Source organism: Pelophylax lessonae (assembly GCF_965119305.1).
Source record: "Pelophylax lessonae genome assembly, chromosome: 3".
NCBI classification, from domain to species: Eukaryota; Metazoa; Chordata; class Amphibia; order Anura; family Ranidae; genus Pelophylax; species Pelophylax lessonae.
The window spans coordinates 9,972,482-9,988,041 of record NC_138770.1 but is presented as its reverse complement, the minus strand read 5'-3'; the positions used below and the strand labels follow the sequence as shown (position 1 = coordinate 9,988,041).

Genomic DNA, 15,560 nt, shown 5'->3' with positions numbered 1-15,560 from the left:
TTGGCTAAACTTCACACTATCTCAGGAGATTACAGGAAGATCACCCACTGCTACATGGGTTTCAGCCATTTTCAGAGGAAAAAATTCTCCTCTGTTCTTCCTGTGAAAGCTGAAGTTCTTGGCTTTGTAAACTGGCTGCAGAGGAGATCATCTTCCTCTGAGAACTGAACTTCTCAGTTTAATGAACGTATGTAAAAGTCCTGTTACCTCTCTGTGTGATCTCATCCAGAACCGCCAATAAATTAGGATGAGGATGATCTTTCTGTAGCGTATAGAGACATTCCCAGAGTCCAATCACAGCTTCTCTTCCCCGATCCTGAATATCTTGTAACAAGGTGTGAGAGAAGGAAGTCGGGTCTTTTTCCATTGACAGGTATTCCTGGAAAATATATCGTATTATCGTTTCATATCTGTAGTTACAATGTAACTTAAATTTTTTTTTTTTTTTTTGTGTAATACATAAAAATCCTTCTGGATGCTTTGAACACTCCATACAGAAAAGAAAACTTTGTCCCCAGCACATTATACTGAGTGCTGCTGACAAATGCCTGAACTCTGCCTGACTTGTGGGTGCTTTTGCTATTGGAAATAGGACGCTACCAGAGCTGCAGGAAAGAGGAAGAGACCACAGATATGATGTGTACTAATAACCATGGCTTCAATCTTTACAACTTTAGCATCTAGTGCAGACACTCCCACGGTCAGCCTGATCGGAAATATCAGTTGGTGTGCAGGGGACGATAGGAATTAAAAAAACGAGGTTTACAGTATGTGTAATTTCACACAATACATTTAAAAATAACTTGTTTTTCAATGAGTGGTCTAATGAGAACCTTTATATCTGTGTATTGCTCTTCTTGAAGAACATTACTCTGAAATGCAGAATATGAAGCACATGGTTAGTTTCCTCCAATGGCTCTTCAGGTTTCTCATTTTCATACTGCAGCTCTAATTCAGGTTACTGACCTCTGCAGAGATACCACTGCTTCCACACAGATTGCAGGGGTACTTGTCTACAGACAAATGTGCAAAGAAAGGATGTTGTGGGGAGGCTACATCTGCTTCATAAACAAACATGAACAGTAAGGCTGTGCATACTTATTTTATTTACAGCATTTAATAGGAAGGTCCAACTTCCAATGGTCACTTAACCCCTTGCCGACCGCCGCAAGTACATTTACTGCGGCAGTCAGTGTGACGGTGACGGGTATCAGAACCCTGGCCTTCTCATCCAATTCGTGACCAAGGACCAGGCAATCTCACACCCTGCCATCACTTGCGTAACAATGCCACTCTCAGCTGCACCTGGCACAAAGATTTTCCAGTTTGCGGGAAAACAATCTAGATGCCAGCAGACTGAGAGCGATTGTCAGCGGGCTAATTAAGCAATTAACCCTTTCTCTGCCACCACCTTTACGTTATGATGAGGACGCTCGTAATTGTAGAAACACCAATTATGACTTTAGAATAATCATCTGTAGCACGCGCTGTCACCGCAGGCAGGAATGTCCAGAGGATTTATTCTAGACAGTAGCGCTCTTAAAGAAACAGGTTCTTTGGTAGCTTTGCATTAAGAGCTTAGTGACAAGATTAACACTTTTCAAAATAAGGTTTAATAAAAAGGTTAAAATTGGTGCAAAATACAAATATTTACAGAAAAATGGGTTTCAAAGAAATAGAGACACAATTCAGCAATTTAGAAAATTAAGATAAAGAATTATAAATAAGAATACTTGCAGTCAATGTCCTTGGATTATCAGAGTTTCAGAAGCTGAGCATGTGTGATCGGTCCTCAAACTTACGAAATAGTTATTTTTGCGATGTTACATGAGAACTGAAAAAAACATCTGCTTCTTTCCTTTTCTCTGAGACCCCAGGGGGTGTCACCAGAGGTCCTTGACCAATAAACACAGTGGCCCTGGGCGGCCCTAGGCTCAGACAATGGCAAGGAACCTCCCGTTTAGATTTAGATTTATAACATAATTCATATCTTCCAATATCTACCAGCTGTCTTCTTGAAACTGATATATTATTGTGCCGCATTGAATTTTACATCCATAGACACCAAACACAGGTTATCTCCAAGTAACCTCTGACCTGTAAGGCATCTGACAGCTAGCTTGTCTACCATAGGAGCGAACATGATCATGTATGATCTGGTTCCGTTCAGTATTTTATTTCTCATCCAAATATATACTTTTTGTTAATGAGTCATGTTCCTGTCTGCATTTATGAATTGGGTATGGATTTGTTAGACGTATTGGTACATCTCAAATTAACAATTTGGCTGGGGAATTTACAACCCAGCCTGGTCAGCCTTAGTGGACATCTGCCAGGATGTGCTGAAGTAACAGCTCTTTTAGTTCCTAGAAGTTCCTAGAAGTAACAGCTCTTTTGAAGCTCGCATTCTTAAGTTAATTGATCAAGGTACGGGAGGGGGGGGTTGTTTTGTGAGTGAGTGGTCTTTTGTTTTTTAAACTGTCATGGCTGCTGGAGACAAAATAGTTGCTTGGCAAAATAGTATATCCAGTGCAGGATACCATTACACCTCCCCCCTCAAGCGGTTGCATAGGAGGGGACTGCAATTTCCCTCCTGACGCAACCAACTGTTGCAGGCTCACTTTGTCACCCCACAGGTCCACCTCGCTAAGCCGTTCCCCTGTGTGCGGTCTGGTCCAATAGTATTGCTGGAGAACCAGGTTTCCTCTGAGGAGTGGGTTGTTCTTCCTAGCAATACAGTTTGGCAGAAAATGTGGTTTGTGATGGGCGAGCTTCCGTGGTGCCCACCCGATCACAAGACACCTCTGCTCAGGGATGGCATCTGGCCCAAAGGTAGTGGCATAGGGTTGTGCCGGGACTGGGTGTTTAAATTCCGGGGCCCATGTCTCAGGTGCACTGGCCAGTACCTCCGTCAAAGCCGAATGGTCCTCCTGATACTCTGGCGTCAAGGATGCCATTTTAGTCAGGGTACCGTTGGATTGGTCAGTCACAGGTTCAGCTGAGTCACTACAGTCGCACCCCAGCATCCGCCTGTAGCCAGCTGTACCCAGGAATGCCGTAACTAAAGTTTTGGTTTGAGGAGTAGGCCAGGTCCTGGTAGCCTTCTCCTCCCTGCTGTTCCCAGTACCAAACTGCTGACAGGTCCATCTGACAGTTACTGTGCAGAACTGTCAAACTAGGCCGTGCCAGATTGTTTGGGACTGCTGACAGGAGCCCTGGGTGTTCCACCCAGACAGGGCCAAACACTACCAGGCCCCTAAAGCATGCCACTGCACACGGTTCAACCCCTCCCCGAAGATCACACATGACCCTTAGGGAGGTGTCTGATGCGTTCTCAACCCCATCTACCATTGTTGTAGATGCAGTCAAGCCACATGGGGTGGTGAAGACTTGCTTGTCCTGAGCTTTCCAGGTTAGAGGGTTTGATCCACGCCCCCTGCTCAGGTTCAGGATGGTTAGACAGCGGGCATTAGCCAGCTGCTTTGACACCTCATGGTTCCCCTTGCACGGGGTAGGCCACAATCGCAGGGCTGGCATTCAGCCTGCTAAAGGCTCCACAAAGCCTTCTCTCTGTCTCCTGTTTCGCCATTGGCCTGCGCCTCCTGTGAGACAGGGGAGGTTTCAGGCATGGGGGGAGCAGACACCCAGGCGCCCACCTCGTGGACGTCATGGTGTGCCATCCCAGGGTCTTCAATATCTCCTGACGCGGCATGCGGTAAGCACTGCCAGCAGCATAGATACCTGGAGGGAGAAGGGTGGTTTCAGCTGAAGGCCCAAGCCCACTCCCTGAGTGTCAGATACTGCTAACAGAACACCTGTCTGTCCCAGTTCAGGTGTACTACTTCTGCTCATGGCATGTTCTGTGCTAGGATGCTGTGTAAGAATCAGGTTAGGCCACAGACCCTCGTGCGTTACTCCAGGCCTGGTCCTCCTGACCTCACAGAGACCCTTACAGATCAGATCAATTGACACCTTCAATAAATGCCTTTGAGGTTGTCTGGACACAATGAGCAGCTGTTTAACCCCTTCAGTCTCCAGGCCTCCTGCCTGTTGGCCTGTCATACCTATCTGCTCACTGTCCCAGTCAAACTGTTGTTTACTTGTCTCAGCAGGGGGCCAATCAGCTCCACTCCTGAGTTGCTTGAGTGTGTGGTCTGTCTGCAGTGCCGGCTTCAAGGCAGAACCACAAGTCCCAGCCAGACGTCCTGTGGCAAACCAAGACAGCTGCTGAGGCTTATCAGAGGTGGAGTCCACTGGGTCAGAACAAGGAGAGGGCACAGAGACCTCCTGCTGTCCTGCGACCAGGGCCTGCATCTCCACTGCCTTGGCAGCACTGCGAGGGACCACCAACATTGGCAAAACATCATTATCATCAGCATCATTATTAGCATCAACATTTTCATCATCATCATCATCAGCAACATCATGTTTACTCTTTGTGACATCATTAAAGCATACCCCTGGTAACTTCACAGGTAAGGGGGCCTCCTCTCCTTCAGAAGATGGAGGACCTTGTAATTCACCTCTACCCTTTCCCTCCCCCTCCCTCTGTCCATCCATAGGTTGCCCAGACATTAACCCAACATCTGCACACAGTATCTTGTTAAGTCCAGAGAGTTTCGTGGAGGCATCAAGGGTGCTCTTAGCAGGGGTGTAGTAAGAAACAAGGGTACCTAAATTGGCACCCAACAAAACAGTGGTGGGGATTTCCTCAGAGACTCCCACCTCCCTCATCCCACTTCCAGCACCCCAATCAATGAAAACACGGGCACGGGGTACGCGTGAGCGGGTCCCCCCAACTCCTGTGAGGGTAAAAAACTTTCCAGGGATGATGTCCCTTCATCTTATCACTTCTGGTCTGGCCAAGGTGACTTCAGCTCCTGTGTCCTGGAAACCAGTTACAGTCTGGTTGCCCACAGTGACTGGCTGCAAGTTGGCAGCGGTCACCCAGGATTTCCTGCGGACAAACAGCACTAAGGAAGAGTTGCTGGCAGGCTGACCAGGTGATGTCATCTGCTTCTGCTCAGGGCACTTGGTCCTGAGATGTCCAGCTTTCCCACAGGTGTAGCATCTGTGGGTGTCAGTTGCAGTTGAGGTGACACCAGAGACTACAGGTGCTGGTTGCTGGGGAACTTGACTCATAGTTGCAGGAGGGGTTGCCATGTGCGATTTCCCTCCTTTCATAGTTACATAGTTACATAGTAGGCGAGGTTGAATAAAGACAATAGTCCATCCAGTTCAACCTGTGTAGGTGTGTGTGACTGTAATCATCTAACATAGCCCTCAATCTCCTGATCCTTGAGATGTAAGTCTAAGAGTCTTTTGAAAGTCACCATACTACCCGCAGAAACCACCTCTTGTGGTAGACAATTCCACAATCTTGTAGCCCTAACAGTAAAGAACCCCCCACGTTGCCTGAGGTTAAAACGCTTCTCCTCTAATCGCATTGTATGTCCTCGAGTCCTCATGCAATTCCTTCGAATGAACAGCTTTTCTTCTAAGCTGAGATCCCCATTAAGATATTTATAAATTGCTATCATGTCCCCTCTCAGACGTCTTTTCTCCAGGGAAAATAAATCGAGCGATTGCAGCCGCTCTTTATAGGTAAGGTCCTCCAACCCCCTAATCAGTTTAGTTGCCCTTCTCTGGACTTTCTCCAGCTCCAACACATCCCTCCTGAGGACTGGCGACCAGAACTGGACAGAATACTCCAGATGCGGTCGGACCAGAGTTTTATAAAGTGGAAGGATTATAGTCTTATCTCTGGAATATATCCCTTTCTTTATGCATGCTAATATTCTGTTGGCTTTGGAAGCTGCCGCTTGGCATTGCATGCTGTTGCCTAATCTATCATCAACTAAGACTCCCAAATCTTTCTCCATTTTTGATTCCCCCAAGGGTTCCCCTCCTAACGTGTATTGTGTTTTTATGTTTTTGGTCCCCAAGTGCAAAACCTTACACTTCTCCACATTAAACCTCATTTGCCATGTCGTTGCCCACTCCGTAATTTTGTCCAGGTCATTCTGTAGGATATCTGCTTCATGCTGTGCAGTTATTGCCCTGGCCAATTTTGTGTCATCTGCAAAAACTGATAACGAACTACTGATCCCTTCCTCAATGCTGTTTATGAATAAATTGAACAAGGTTGGTCCCAGGACTGAGCCCTGGGGCACCCCGCTTACTACCTCAGACCAGTCTGAGTATGCGCTGTTTATTACTACCCTTTGGACACGGCCTTTTAGCCAATTCCGTATCCAAGAGCAAACCCTGCTGTCGATACCTGCAGACCTTATTTTATAAATTAAGCGCTTGTGGGGAACTGTATCAAACGCCTTAGCGAAATCCAAGTACACCACATCCACTGGTCTCCCCCTATCTAGCTCACAGCTCACTTCCTCGTAGAATGCTAAGAGATTGGTTTGACAAGAACGCCCATTTGTAAACCCGTGCTGGTTACTACTGATGATGTTGTTGTCTTTAGCATACTCTACGATATAGTCCCTTATCATCCCCTCCAAAAGTTTACATATTATTGATGTCAGACTGACAGGCCTATAATTTCCCGGGATATGTCTCTGGCCCTTTTTGAATATCGGAATCACGTTAGCCTTCCTCCAATCCCCTGGTACATCTCCTGTCCTAATACTGTCAGCAAAGATCAGGAACAGTGGTCTAGATATAACCATACTGAGTTCCTTGAGCACTCTCGGATGTACGCCATCCGGGCCTGGTGATTTGTTTGTGTTAAGTTTATCCAGTCTTTCCCTGATTTCCCCCTCTGTTAGCCATAGTGGCAAGTCCTGTGTATTACTACTAACCATACAGTCATGGTCAGTGTACCCTTCCTTTTCCTGCGTAAAGACTGACGAGAAAAAAGAATTCAGCACGGTTGCTTTTTCAGTGTCCTCTGTAACCATCCTCCCATCATCGTTAATTATGTGTGCAATATGCTCTGCCCTAGTTTTTTTGCTGTTGATATATTTAAAGAATTTCTTTGGGTTTTTTTTACTATCCTCCGCTATTTGTCTCTCAAAGTTGATTTTAGCCATCTTGATTTCGTGTTTACACTTCTTATTTTCCTCCTTGTATTGCTGGAAGGCCGATACTGTGCCCTCTGATTTATATTTCTTGAAGGCCAATTTTTTTCCCCTAATAAGTTTTTTAACGCTACGGTTTAGCCAGCCAGGTTTGGCTTTGTCTCTTCTAAATTTATTCCCCATAGGAATGCACTGCAAGATGCCTTTGCTTAATATTGTTCTAAAGCATTCCCATTTTTCCTCTGTGGTCAGTGATCCCAGGGTTTGGTCCCAGTTTACCCTTTCCATCAATGAGTACAATTTTGGAAAGTCTGCCCTTCTGAAGTTTAGGGTTCTTATGTTCCCCACTTGCCTTTTTATATTGTTATTTATACTAAATGTGATCATCCTGTGATCGCTAGAGCCCAGGTTGTCCTGGACTCCTACCTCCGAGATTATGTCTGGGTCATTAGTGATCAATAGATCCAGGATAGCATTCTCTCTAGTAGGGGAATCCACAAACTGCGACATGTAGTTATCCTGTAAGGTTTCCGTGAATAGCCGGGCCTTATGCGAGTGTGCAGTCCCCTCTTCCCAGTCAATGTCGGGATAATTGAAGTCCCCCAATATGATGACTGATCCTAGTTTTGCCGCTTTACCTATTAGTGCTAAAAATTCCAGCTCTACCTCCTCCCCTTGGTTAGGTGGCCTATAGCAAACCCCCACAACTACTTTTCCCTTATCTTCTTCCCTATCGAGTTCAACCCACACAGATTCTAAATCCATGCTCATCCCATCCGTAATGTCACTCCTTTCTAGCACCTTTATATTGTTCTTGACATAGAGACATACCCCTCCCCCTCTTTTACCAACCCTGTCCTTCCGGTACACCGAATACCCTTGGATATTGGCCAGCCAGTCATGTGAGGGGTCGAACCAAGTCTCCGCTATTCCCACAAGGTCTATGTCTTCCTCATGTACTAACATTTCCAACTCATCCATCTTATTAGCTAGGCTCCTGGCATTAGCATATACCCCTCTTAGTTTTACGGAAGTTAAACGTGATTGGCGGTTTTGTTTATTTCTGTTTGGTCTGCTGTTCTCCCGCACAGACCCGCCAATTGATGTTGTTGACCTACTGTCGCTGTTGACCCTACAACTGCCTTCAGTCCTCTGCTCCCTCCTGACTGATTCTACTTCTGAGCCCTCCCCCCCGTCTCCTAGTTTAAAAGCCCCTCCAACTCGGTGGCCATCTTTCTCCCCAAAAGAGCTGTACCGTCCCCATTAAGGTGCAGCCCATCCTTACTAAAGAGCCGGTAGCCGACTGAGAAGTCAGCCCAGTTCTCCAGGAACCCAAACCCCTCCTTCCTACACCAATTCCTCAGCCACTTGTTAACTTCCCTAATCTCCTTCTGCCTCTCCTGTGTGGCTCGAGGTACAGGCAGTATTTCAGAGAAAACCACCTTGGAGGTCCTTTTCCTCAATCTATTACCTAAGTCCCTGAAATCGTTCTTAAGGATCCTCCACCTACCTTTAACTTTGTCTACCTACCTTTAACTTTGTCACCTAACTTTAACTTTCGCGCCATACAGAAGAGCCTTGCGATGGTCAGATACCCAAGTGTGGATGTAGGTATTTGCCAGTTCTGCTGCTGCTTGGGCAGAGGTTGGCTTCCGTTCCAACACAAACTGTCTGACGTCTGTAGGACAGATGTGCAAGAGTTGACCTCCAATCATGAGATCCTCCAGGGACTCAAAAGAAATGGCTTTCAAGCCTTTAGTCCACTGCCGGAATGTGGTGTGTAAGTGACTTATCACATTGATATATGAGTCCCCAGGCCCCTTTTGCAGGGACCTAAATCGCTTCCGGTACACGTCCGGGGTCAACTGGTATTTTTGGATGATCGCAGCCTTTATATCCTCATAATCGCTATCCTGTGCTGTTGGCAATTCGACGTAAGCGTCAAGGGCCTTGCCTCGCAGCCCTGGCGTCAGGTACCGGGCCCACTGTGCTTGGGGCAGATGGTATTGATGGCAAGTCTTTTCAAACGACAGTAGATACACGTCAATGTCACTATCTTTTTCCATAACTGGAAATTTGGCTGCCTGGCTCACAAGCAGAGAGGTGTCGCTGTGCTCTAGGGATCTGAGGTTCTGAGCCTGTGGCTGCTGCTTGAGCCTAGCCATCTCCAGTTCATGCCGACGTCTAGCCTCTCTCTCAGCCTGGCGTTCCATAGCTTCTCTCTCAGCCTGGCGTTCCATAGCCTCTCTCTCAGCCTGGCGTTGCAGAAACTGCATGTATGCCATAGGATCCACTTCCTAGATACGTTGTAGTGTTTCCTGCATTTGAGGAGAGTCTATGCTGGTTGCAGGCAATCTGGGGCTGGTCTGCTCATGCTGTGGCTGGGAGGTGACTTGCAGTGATACTCCAGTGTCAGTCTCTGCTGGCCCATCCTGCGAGGCCGTTCCTGAGTCACTGGGCTCTGAAGTAACGGCAACCCCGTCTCCTGGTTCCGCCAGGTTCTGGATTGCCTGGATATCATGCTCCTGCAGGGCATGAATCATTCCTTCACGAGTTTTGCCACTGGCGTCAAGTCCTCTCGATGTGCACTCAGCATTCAGATCACATTTTCTCATTTTCTTATAATCCGATAAACCAGGCATGTTTGCAAGCAGAAAAGATAGAACAGAAAGCAGAGATAGGAAAGAGCTGTAGAAAGTAGAGGTTGCTGTATGTCTCTTTTAAAAAACAAAAAATATGCACCAGCTTGTCTCTAAGGACTGCTTTCCACAACCGTTAACAATCCTTCAGTGCAGAGCTAATTCCTAACAGTGCACTGAATGTTCTTAATGCAAGACTATCCCACATACACTGCCAGCCAATATGTGACGGTGGCGGGTATCAGACCCCTGGCCTTCTCATCCAACTTGTGACTAAGGACCAATCAATCTCACACCCTGCCGTCACTTGCGTAACAATGCACCTGGCACAAAGATTTTCCAGCTTGTGGGAAAACAATCTAGATGTCATCAGGCTGAGAACGATTGTCACCGGGCTAATTAAGCAATTAACCCTTTCTCTGCCACCACCTCTACATTATGATGAGCCCAGAGGACGCTCGTAATTTTAGAAATACAAATTATGACTTTAGAAAAATCATCTGTAACATGCGCTGTCACCGCAGACAGGAATGTCCAGAGGATTTATTCTAGACAGTAGCACTCTTAAAGAAACAGGTTCTTTGGTAGCTTTGCATTAAGAGCTTAGTGACAAGATTAACACTTTTCAAAATAAGGTTTAATAAAAAGGTTAAAATTGGTGCAAAATAAAAATATTTACAGAAAAATGGGTTATAAACGAATAGAGACACAATTCAGCAATTTAGAAAATTAAGATAAAGAATTATAAATAAGAATACTTGCAGTCAATGTCCTTGGATTATCAGAGTTTCAGAAGCTGAGCATGTGTGATCGGTCCTCAAACTTGAGAGACGTTTCTTCTTCGATGTTACATGAGAACTGAAAAAAACATCTGCTTCTTTCCTTTTCTCTGAGACCCCAGGGGGTGTCACCAGAGGTCCTTGACCAATAACCACAGTGGCACTGGGTGGCCCTAGGCTCAGACAATGGCAAGGAACCTCCCATTTAGACAGATTTATAACATAATTCATATCTTCCAATATCTACCAGCTGTCTTCTTGAAACTGATATATTATTGTACCGCATTGAATTTTACATCCATAGACACCAAACACAGATTATCTCCAAGTAACCTCTGACCCGTAAGGCATCTGACAGCTAGCTTGTCTTCCATAGGAGCGAACATGATCATGCATGATCTGGTTCCGTTCAGTATTTTATTTCTCCTCCAAATATATACTTTTTGTTAATGGTGTCATGTTCCTGTCTGCATTTATAAATTGGGTATGGATTTGTTAGACGTATTGGTACATCTCAAATTAACAATTTGGCTGGGGAATTTACAACCCAGCCTGGTCAGCCTTAGTGGACATCTGCCAGGATGTGCTGGGATAAGGTTCCTAGATAAGGTTCTTTGAAGTAACAGCTCTTTTGAAGCTCGCATTCTTAAGTTAATTGATTAAGGTAGGGGAGGGGGGGGTTGCTTTGTAAGTGAGTGGTCCTTTGTTTTTTAAACTGTCATGGCTGCTGGAGACAAAGTAGTTGCCTGCCAAAATGGTATGTCCAGTGCAGGATACCATTACAGTCAGCTCCTCCTGGGCAAAGTGACGTAGTACTACATCGCTCGCCCAGGAGCCTGTGGGGGCGAGCGTGTGTTGCCGGAGGTGCCCTCTTCACCCCCGCTCGTTCACAGTCATCCCCGCGCGAGTGACCGGCGGCTCTGATTTCCGCCGGTCACTCGCGATTTCCCGCTGGAGAGGGAGAAAGACAGGCGGCTGATGTAAACAAAGCCGCCTGTCATTCTCCCTGGTGTAACAGCAGAGACTATACGATCATGCTATGTAGGATCGTATGTCTCTGCGGTTACATCAAAAGCCATGCCCCTTGAGAGTTAGAAGCACGCCCCTAGGGGGACACACTTAACCCCTGGACCTCTAATAAAGTTAACCCCTTCCCTGCCAGTGTCATTTTTACAGTAACGCTGCATATGTATAGCACTGATTACTGTAGTAATGTCACTGGTACCCCCCAAAAGTGTGAAAAATGTCAGCAGATCGCCGCCATTACTAGTTAAAAAATAAATAAAAATGACACAAATCTTTCCCTTAGTTAGTAAATGCAATAACAAACCAATCAAAAAACGCTTAATGGGATTTTTTTTACCAAAAATATGTAGCAGAAAACAAATTGGCCTAAAATGTTAAAAAAATTCGATTTTTACATTTTTTTGGGGGGGAATTTCATATAAAAAAATTTGAAAAAATAGAATTTTTGTAAGAATTTACCGTAAAATTATTTTCTCTGAGTCCTCTGACAGTCGCCGCCCACTCATTCAATCTGCATGTCTGGGTATTGGCCTTCTCCACAGGAGTAAGCTAGGCAGAAGATTTTGTTAGAATAATCACAAAACCTTTGTATAGACAAACCTACAGGGGGCTGTACCCTTGGTCAATACCCCCAGCTAGTTTCATTCCCAATTCAGTTTGGTAGCCAGCAGTATAGAGATCCATGAACCCCAAAAGAGGGGTGGGGGGGGCGGCGACTGTAAGTTCTTACAAAAATTCTATTTTCTCTTACGTCCTCTGACAGTCGCCGCCCACTCATTTAATCTGCACATCTGGGACATCCTAAAGCAGTGTAGATGTGAGGGGTGGGAAAACGTAACCGTCTAAAAGGCAATACAGCACCCAGGTCAGACAACAAGGGCAACAAGAGAGCTCAACAGGAGCGAAACCCAGGAAAACAAACAAGAAAGAAACCCCAACAGGAGGAGACAGGCAAAAAAGAACCCTGTCTCCCTTAAGGCACTGCCGCACTCAAAACTTTGCGGCCAAAAGAGGCATCTGCTGATGCCAACACTTCAAGTTTGTAGAACTTAGTAAAGGTATGCATGGACGACCAGGTCACCGCTTTGCACACCTGAGTCACTGATGCCTGATGGCAGAAGGCCCAAGACGCACTAATCGCTCTGGTAGAGTGCGCTGTGACAGGGAAAGGTGGAACCTGATCCCTAATCGAATAGGCCTGCTCAATCGTCTGTCTGATCCATTTAAAAATGGTTGCCGCAGACGCAGCTGTACCCTTCCGAGGTCCCTCGGGAAGGACAAAAAGACAATGCGACTTCCTGAAGGATTCAGTAGACAACAGGTAGACCCTGATCCCCCGAACCACATCCAAGGAGTGCAAAGCAAACTCCTTAGGATGCTTAGGCTTCGCACACAGCGAAGGCAAGACAATGTCCTCATTGAGGTGAAAGTCCGAAACCACCTTCGGAAGAAAAGACTGATGAGGTCGCAAGACCACTTTATCCTTTATCAACCAGGTAGGGGGAGCGGCAGGACAAGGCCGCCAACTCCGACACCCTGCGAGCAGATGTGATCGCCACCAGAAAGGCAACTTTCTGGGACAGCACAGGCAGAGGAATCTCCCGGATATTCTCAAAGGGACGACGTTGCAAAACGCACAGAACCAAATTCAGGTCCCAAGGGGGCAAGGGTGCCCTCCTAGGGGGAGCCAGATGACACACCCCTTGAATAAAGGTGCAGATCAAAGAATTTGACGCCAAGTAGCGTTGAAACAGAATGGCCAGCACAGACAACTGGCCTTTAATAGTGGTCAGCGCAAGACGCTGATCCACACCGGTTTGCAGGAAAGCCAACACCCTCGCCACCGAAAAGGAGCGGGGATGGAACCCCTGCAACTCACACCAGGCGAAATAAGCCTTCCAGGTACAATAATAAATCTTACCAGAAGAAGCCTTCCTAGCCTTGAGCAAGGTAGGAATGACCGCCGACGAGAGACCTCTGTCTCTCAAGACCTGGCTTTCAACAGCCACCCCGTCAAAGCCAGCGACTGTAAAGCAGGATGGAAGATCTGCCCTTGAGACAGAAGATCGTCTCTTAGCAGGAGCTGCAAGGGATGCTCGACGACCATTTGCATGATGTCCGCATACCAAGACCGACGCGGCCAGTCTGGGGCCACCAGAATCACCAACCTCGGTTCCGAAACCAACCTGTGGAGGAATCTGGACAACAACTGAATCGGAGGAAAGGCATAGATCAGTCGATACTGATGCCAAGGCACCACCAACGTGTCCGAGGCGTCCGCCAGAGGATCGCGCGTTCGTGCCACGAACCTTTCCACCTTGTTGTTGAGACGAGAAGCGAACAGATCCACATCTAGGGATCCCCACCGTGCACACAGCATCTGAAACACCTCCGGGTGTAGGGACCATTCCCCCTGGTCCAGGGTCTGGTGACTCAGATAGCCCGTCTGCCAATTCTCCACACCTGGAATGTGAACCGCCAAAATTGCCGGGACCTGCGTCTCGGCCCAGGACAGAAACTCGGCCACTTCTTTGGCCGCCCGGGCACTCCTGGTGCCCCCTTGGTGATTGATGTAAGCCACCGCAGTCGCGTTGTCCGTCTGTACACGCACTGGGTAGCCCCAAAGACGATTCGAACAACGGAGCAAACAGAGCCTGATTGCCCGCAGTTCCAAAACATTTATCGGCAGGGAGGCCTCCCCCTCTGACCAGGTGCCCTGGGCGCATAACTTGCCCAGAACTCCACCCCAGCCCGACAGGCTGGCATCCGTGGTGACCACTGTCCATAGCAACGGTCGAAAGGACTTGCCTTCCGTCAGAGCCGGAGACTGGAGCCACCACAGGAGATACGATCTCACCTGTGGGCTCAAAGAAATCCTCCTTTCTAAAGACTGAGGATGTCTGTCCAACTGAACCAGAATCTCCACTTGAAGAGATCTCGTGTGAAACTGTGCAAATGGGATCGCCTCGAAAGCTGACACCATCAAGCCTAGGGACCGCATGCAGGTCCGAAGCGAGGAGCACTCGTTGTCCCTTAGGGACCTGACCTCGTCCTGCAGGATTCGGAGGTTGTCCTCCGGAAGAAAGACTTTCGCCTGGGCGGAGTCCAGAATCATCCCCAGGTAAGGGAGACGAACAGAAGGGGACAAGGTCGACTTCTGAAAATTGATGGTTCACCCAAACTCCTGGAGCGTCTAAACTGTGAGTGACAGATTGTAACGTTCATGCGTTTTTGTTAGTGGATGGATTTACAGCTGCAGAATTATTACACTCAGTAGCCTTGTAGAGATTCTGTTGAACAAACATATCCAACTCTCAGGACTTCATCACAGTGCACAGCCTGTTATGCAATATACATATACTCAATCAGATGTTTAATGGAGGGATAGAATATATGAGAATGTATAGATGAGAGACAGGCTATTGTATGGTGAGCACTAGGAGTAGTACTAGGAGAGTTGCAGGTGATGATAAAGCAGATAGGTTCTGATGTCAAGTATAGTGCAGATGGTAAGAGGACACAGATGGAGTATACTTAGACAGAGTAACCTAGTGCAAGGATAGTTGAAGGTAGTCCCAAGAGCTAACAGTCTATGCAGATGATAGGAAATAGATAGATACAGATAGTCCTGGTAATTGTAGTAGATGACAGTAGGAGTTTGGTTAGTAAGGAATCCCCTGTGGGGTACTTATCACTTAGATAGGTTAGTAGTAGCAGAGTCCATTAGTGAGAGGTGATCCCGTAGCGAGATACGGATCAGCAGCGAGGTTCCGGCTTCAGTTCAGCAAAGGGAAATGTCAGCAGCTCCGACTTCACAGGAGAAGGTGCGGTGAACATGTGGTTTGAACGAGCAATGAGTGAGAGAAAGCCGGCGATTGAAATAGCCGCTCAGAGCGGCGCTCAGCAATGATGTCATCCGGTCTTAAAGGTGTATGCGTCTTTTGAATAACAAGATGGGACGCAATTTAGTAAGAGAGAAATATGGAACAAGGGTACCAGAGGTACCAGAACATTACACAGATCGCGCAACAGCGTGGCCCTGGAACTTGATCTTAACAGGAGATCGTCCAAGTATCCGA

General features: G+C 47.0%; 1 protein-coding gene across 1 annotated transcript in view; it reads right to left on the bottom strand.

The window, feature by feature from the left end:
• Nucleotides 1–15,560, bottom strand: part of LOC309550688 (NACHT, LRR and PYD domains-containing protein 12-like) — a gene marked incomplete at its 3' end in the record, with an annotated part of 537,904 nt that overhangs the window by 484,293 nt on the left and 38,051 nt on the right. The window contains exon 2 of the mRNA XM_082251023.1: nt 208–379. Coding sequence (XP_082107149.1) covers nt 208–379 — 172 coding nt within the window. The remainder of the gene's footprint in view (nt 1–207; nt 380–15,560) is intronic.